The sequence below is a fragment of the Halyomorpha halys genome, unplaced genomic scaffold, assembly GCF_000696795.3.
Source record: "Halyomorpha halys isolate HHAL.00 unplaced genomic scaffold, Hhal_1.1 Scaffold880.1, whole genome shotgun sequence".
Taxonomy (NCBI): Eukaryota; Metazoa; Arthropoda; class Insecta; order Hemiptera; family Pentatomidae; genus Halyomorpha; species Halyomorpha halys.
The window spans coordinates 129819-136996 of record NW_027107748.1 but is presented as its reverse complement, the minus strand read 5'-3'; the positions used below and the strand labels follow the sequence as shown (position 1 = coordinate 136996).

Here is a 7178-nt window from a genome sequence, read left to right as displayed (position 1 = left end):
AAAAATATATATATATACAAAAATCCAACACGACCATGTGCTTACAATTATATTCAATTCAAATTTAAAAAAGCCCTCAATATACACGCAACCCCCCAAAAAAGAAGGAATTAAAATAAAATTGATAATTTTGAACAGATATAAATAGTTAAAAAAAAAGGTAATATATACTCCTATGTTTCAGCCATTCCGGACATTTTTAAAGATCTGTCTATTAAATTTTTTAATTAAATTATAAAAACATAATGAAAAATTACATTTCCTACCTTATGCACAATATCATATCCAATATTTTGACCGCACCCCCCACCCATCTTCCCCTCGTAAAAATAAACAAACTCCAAAAATACTGTCTTGTGTGAATATTTAAAATTCTACAAATTAGTTATAACAAAAACATCTATACAATATCAAAACTTCTTGATCATTTTTATGCTCTTTACGTTTCAGCCATTCCGAACATTTTTAAGTATCAGCCAATTAATTTTTTTTAATTACGTTTTAATAATTATAAATTAATTCTAAAAACATAATGAAAAATTACATTTCCTACCTTATTCACAATATCACATCCAATATTTTGACCGCACCCCACACCCTTTTTCTCGTAAAAACAAACAAATTCCAAAAATACTGTCTTGTGTGAATATTTAAAATTCTACAACTCCACCTTTTAATCTAATTCATAAAAATAGAAAAAGTCAGATAAAGCGATATATATATCCTTAAGTGTCAAAAAAATTATGAGCAAATATTATTTTAAATTAGCTATAACAAAAACATCTATATAATCTCAACACTTCTTCATTATCTTTATAATCCTACGTTTTAGCCATTCCGGCCATTATTAAGGATCAACCAATTAAAATTTTTAAATTAAATTTCATTAATTATAAATTAATCCTTAAAACATTATGAATAATTACATTTCCTTCCTTATTCACACTATCCCAACCAAACATTGGTTATCACATTATTGCAGGCCATTATACCTTTGTCAGATTTTATTATTAGTCAATAACCTATAAAACTATAAATTATGAAACAGTATGCTCTAATAAATTAATTTTCATCATGATGTGCTAATAACCCTACTGTTTTCATAGTTACACTTATAATTATAATTAATATCCATTTTTTATTTAACGTAATTACAACATCAACACTACATTGCGTAAATAATTTCATCATCCAAGATTTGCCATCATTATATTTTTAATTTTATTCTAGTACGTTTATTCATTTATACTAGAATTTAACAACTTATTATGATGAAAATTAATTTATTAGTGCACATTCAAGCCGTTTTCCAATTCTAGGTGGATCTTGAAGAAGCTCCTTCCCTTTTTAAACGGATATTTCAAAAGTGATATAGTTCAGTCGAGGGTCTTAATGGGGCGAGTCCGGCCGGAAAGGATTGCCTTTTTTGTGTTATTATCTCCTCTTGTGAGATTTTGACATGCACATCGATCAACCTATTGGGTATAATTGTTAGTTTGAAAAGTCAGTTAAGTAACGCACTGAGGGCAGGAGTGTGGGATACAAAACTGCAAATGTTTGGCTGTGATAGTATGAATAAGATAGGCAATTTAAACCTAATGATTTTTTTCTGGAATTAAACTGAATTAGGTGAATGACACAATTCTTCCTTCCTGCAATAATATATTTCATATAATCAACAGCAACGTTTTGGGAAATATCCCCCATCTTAAGGTTGCTGATAAAAATATTTTATATATAACGTATAATTATCTCCTATTTTGTCATTATTGTTAATATTTAATAATATTATTGTCATTTAAGGAGGAGAATTCTCCTATAATCATATAATTGTTAATAGTAAAAAAGGTTTTTATTCATTAAATGACAATAATATTATTAAATATTAGCAATAATGACAAAATTGGAGATAATTGTATGTTATAAATAGAATATTATTTTCAGCAACCTGAAGATGGGGTATATTTCCCGAAACGTTGCTGTTGATTAAATGAAATAAATTATTGCAGTTGAAAAAGAAAGAATTGTGTCATTCATCAAATTTAGTTTAGGAAATTTAAATGTTCATAATGTTTTTAGAAACAATTTATTGTTAATTATGAAATTTAATTCAATAATTTTAATTAGTAGGTCCTTGGCTGAAAAAGGTATGAGTGTAAAGATAATGAAGAAGTGTTGAGACTATATGAATGATTTGTTATAACTAATTAACAAATCTGCCTCAAACAAGAATTTTTATTATATATAACTAAATCATTTTAAATACAAATACTCCTTATTACGTCACAAAGACCTTAATATCCCATTCGTTGCAGATTTGGCCCAAAACAGATATGCGTCTTTTCATTCCAAACTCCTTAACCATCCTAACCCATTAATTCTTAATCTTTCATCCTTAACAATCCCTGATAATCATCCGAGGCGTCTGAAAAGAAGATGGCCACTGGACCTTCTAATTTAAATTAATATTTGAAGTACCACCAATGGGTGGTTCCTTCCCAAGATTTTCAAGTGTATATGAAACATACTACATATTTACCTATTGTATTATTTTGTACAGTTGTAAATCACATTAAATAAATTATTTTAAAAAAATACAAATAAAAGATATAAAGAAAACAAAATTGAAATAAACAGTTCTGAAACCCATACGTGCCTTGTGTTGAGCATCCCTAGTATACAAGGACATACTTAGAATAATTAAAAATGTACCTTGCTATTATTTATAGTGTTAATCAAATAATTAAATAATTTATAAGGATTTCTTTTAAAAGACAAGAGATAAAAATAAATATAGAAAGCGGTGGACATATAGGTTGGACCATTCTCAATCAGTGGAGTGGAACCACTCGCTCTCTGGACAGAGATTGGTCGTGATAATGATTCTTATCTCTCCTTCTCTCTTATAGCTTTTGATAATGGCACTTCTTTATCTAGTTCGCCTATCAGATATCAATCAATAACATCTAAAATATCTTTTATTATAAAATATCTGGAGCGGTGTGCGCAAATCATACGTTTCGGAATTACCACTCTATATATAGTCCAAGAGCCCAAAAGAAGAAAAAAATCAGTTATTTCACCCCAATTTTTATTACTTTAATGAAAACTTTGTATTATTATTAGCCAAAATTAATGCGTCTGCCAAGTATAGGTAGGGTGAATAAAAACGTTTGCTGTTCCAAAACGTTAAAAAAAAATTAACTTTTTATTGGGAGCTCTATATCCTTAAAACTACAAAAAACACTAGAAAACTCTAAGAAACATTATTTAAATACATTTTCTAACATATAACAATTTAGAGCTCTTTTACGTTCAATAGTTACCAAAAATATAACCTTTTAAAAAATAACATTCCATAAAAAATGGTCTGAAACGTCAGATGTTAGTGAATTTATTATGAGAAATGCGCATCTCAGGAACCATACGGTCACTATGGTGACTAATAATAAAAACGTTTAATTTCGCAGGAGTAGTAGTTCTCATGTTTGCTAAAATTAATTGATTTATAGTTGTTCGGAACAAATGTCGTGTGCAAACGATTTATTCATTTTTTAAATATCATAAAAACTACGAAGGTACGTTTCAAAAACTACTTTATAGCAAGTTTAATTACCTTTATATTGAGTGCTGGGAGACATAAATAACATCTTGTGAATTTATTTAGTCATATATTATAAACAATATTACTCCTACGTTATAAGCTAGATTATAGTACATTTAACTAGCTTTAATTTGAGTGCTAATAGACATATATACGTCATATGATACCTCAGATATAGATTTTTCAAGATAAATTCACTAACTACTGATTTTTCAGTACATTTTTTATGAAATGCTTTTAGGTTTTCTAGTGTAGTTAGTAGTTCTAAAAATATAGACTTCGAATGGAAAGTTAATATTTTGAAACAGTCGCCATTTTTTTATTCCCTCTATATATACTTGGCAGACTCATCAATTATGGCAATTACTTACACACAGTTTTCATTAAAGTAGTAAAATATTCTGGTGAAATGACTGTTTAAGCTTAAGTTTTGTTCAAGTTGTTTTTCTTAAATTCTACATTTCTGATATATATCATTGTTCATACACGTGAGCTATACATTACGACTAAATTTTTTTTCGGTCAAACGAAGTTGAGGTTTAGGGACTCATAAATGAATAAATTCATTTATAATAACAATAAATAAACATAAAGAATTAATTTATTTAAAAACAAATTTGATCCTTTTTTTCTCAACTTTATTCCTTACAAACCCTCCAACGTTTCGACCCTCAGATCATTCTCAAGGATACCTACAAAAAGTTTTTTAAAATTATTTTTATATAACAATTTCATTATTTCCTTCACTTACATACTGATTTCTTTGTCCCTACCTTCATTTTGATGTCATTTTTTTTTAAAATCTTAAAAATGCAAGCTAATTACCTTTAAATAAATTAATCATTAAACTAATATCATAACAACATTATACAATTTTTGTTTTTTAAAAATAGATTCCTACTTACTTAACTTTTTCTATATAATTCCTTCTTAAATTTAAAACTTTTACAATCCACTTCACTTCTTTCTTTCACTTATATTTACAACTTAAAAGCAGAACCTACCTCCAACAGGTTAGGACTCTGTTATCACCTTATCATATATCATAATTTTTCTTAAATCATTAATTTACATTTTCAATATAATTTAATTAACATTTATTACCAATTATTCTGCTTCCAACACAAACATTTTTTTAATATATTTAAAATCTATAATTAATTTATTCCTATTTTATGTGCATTTCTCTTAAATATACATATACCCCCTTTTTTATTTTATATCTTATTTTTAACATATGTACTCATCTATTCATACTTTTATTATTGCATATTTATTCTATATATACATTTGTACTATTTAAATTTTTAAGTTTTAAATTTAAGAAGGAATTATATAGAAAAGGTTATGTACGTAGGAATCTATTTTTAAAAAACAAAAATTGTATAATGTTATTATAATGTTAGTTTAATGATTAATTTATTTAAAGATGGGACAAAGGCAATTAGCCTGCTTTTTTAAAATTTTAAAAATGAAAATGACATCAAAATGAAGGTAGGGACAAAGAAATCAGTATATAAGTGAAGGAAATAATGAAATTGTTATATAAAAATAATTAAAAAAAACTTTTTGTAGGTATCCTTGAGAATGACCTGAGGGTCGAAACGTTGGAAGGTTTGTAAAGAATAAAGTTGAGAAAAAAAAGGATCAAATTATTGTTTTTAAATAAACTAAACCACTCTCAAACAATAAAATATCAATAAAAATTAATCTAATAAAGAATTAACAAAAATTAACTCTACTTCATTGATTTTTTTTTCATTGGCGCAACAGACCGTTGAGGTCTCAGGAGGTTTAAGTCTCACGCGATGTACTTACGAAATACATCGTGCGTCTCCAGACGTGGTTATTGATATACTTCATTGATAAAAATTGTGAAATTAATTTGAAATAAAATAATAATTTGCCTATAATTAAACAAATTTTAATTATTTTTTACCTCTATTTGAAAACTTTGCTATACATGATAATTTGTTATTACTTCCTCGCCACAGTCTCCTGCTCTTTGCACTATCTGACCCCGTTATATTGTAATTAGTCTTCATCTCCTTCTTCATCTTGTGTTATCCTTGGTATCCTTTCTGTAGCAATTTTGACCATCTCTTCGTATCAAGTTCGGCTCAATTCCAATTTAGTTGTTGTGCTACTTTTGTTAAGCTTTAAACTTTAATCTTAGGTTGTAGGTTTTTCTACATATTAAACCTCTTTAAGGATACTTACTCAAAATATTTTTACTCTAGCAGGGTTGCCACTAAATTGTTAAGCTATAAAAATGTGTCTTGGCGAAGAAGTATACTTTTGCTATATACCATAGTCCAGATTATAATTCTCTGTCTGTGTTTCTATTTTCTAATATAATAATATTTTCATGCCCATGATAAATTAACATCATTTTAATAAGTTCATTTATAATTCTGTATTACAATATAAGAATGAGAGACGTTTACCTAAAAATATTTTTCACAGGATTCTGCCGCAGTATAGGAAGTTGTTAGAGTTCATAAGATCCGGACAGAAGCGAACGCACGACGTGTACAGAAGTATAGCATGCGATGACAACAGGACCAGCGATAATATCCTCAGTTATTATCTAGAAGCGATATCTGCTTGCAGGGGGCAGTACTTCGACGAAGCCCAAATGCTCCACCTCTTGGCTGACATGTTTGGAGCCGGCGTGGACTCGACCCTGGCCACCTTCAGATGGGTTATCCTCTACCTAGCCTTGCATCCAGAAGTACAGGTAAGCATGTTAGTTATTATAGTTAATTATATTTGCTAGTTTCATAAACTATTATTAGCACATAGTATCCCGAACATGTTATATAGTACTAGGTATGCGACATCGATGTCGATGTTTTTGACATCGATGTTTTACTTTCGATGTTTTACGTTTGTCCCAATCTTTAATTTTTTTTTTTCCAAAAGTAACTAAATGAAAACAAAAAAATTACGGTATAAACAATTTCCTATCAACAATGTGGTCGGATAAAAAAGGACCTCCAACGCTAACGAAATAATAAAGATAAATTACGACTAGAAAAACATCGATGTTCTAAAATATCTATGCTTAATATTAAAACATCATTAAATATAAACCTTTGCCTAAAATACATCGATGTTTTTGAATAACCATTTCAGTAACATAAGTTCTGTTCCAACGACTACGTATACTCCCGCCAGTCGGAAGTGGTTTTTGCAAAAAAGAATGCAAATGGACAAAAAAAAAACATGGATGTTTAGAAATATTTGAACAACAATTTCAGAAACTAAAGTCTGTTCATTCGAACACGCATTCTACAGCCTGTCAGAAGTGATTTTTGGAACAAAGAATCCGACATCGACTACAAAAAACATCGATGTTTTTACAATATCGCTGCTTACAATACACGTAAGGTCTGTTACAACGAGAATCCAACGATCACGCATTTTAAGGTCTGCCAGAAGTTGTTTTTGAAAGTAAGAATCCGTCATCTACTACAAAAAACATCGATCTTTTAAAATATCAAATCTCAAAATTAAAATATCGTTGCTTACAATACATCGATATTTTTGAACAACCATTTCAGGAACATAA

General features: G+C 28.4%; 1 protein-coding gene across 4 annotated transcripts in view; it reads left to right on the top strand.

The window, feature by feature from the left end:
• The window catches only part of phtm (phantom), a 109166-nt gene that overhangs the window by 91229 nt on the left and 10759 nt on the right, over positions 1 to 7178 (top strand). For all 4 annotated transcript variants that reach the window (XM_014430360.2, XM_014430357.2, XM_014430358.2 and 1 more), the window contains exon 5: positions 6071 to 6344. In XM_014430360.2, coding sequence (XP_014285846.1) covers positions 6071 to 6344 — 274 coding nt within the window. The remainder of the gene's footprint in view (positions 1 to 6070; positions 6345 to 7178) is intronic.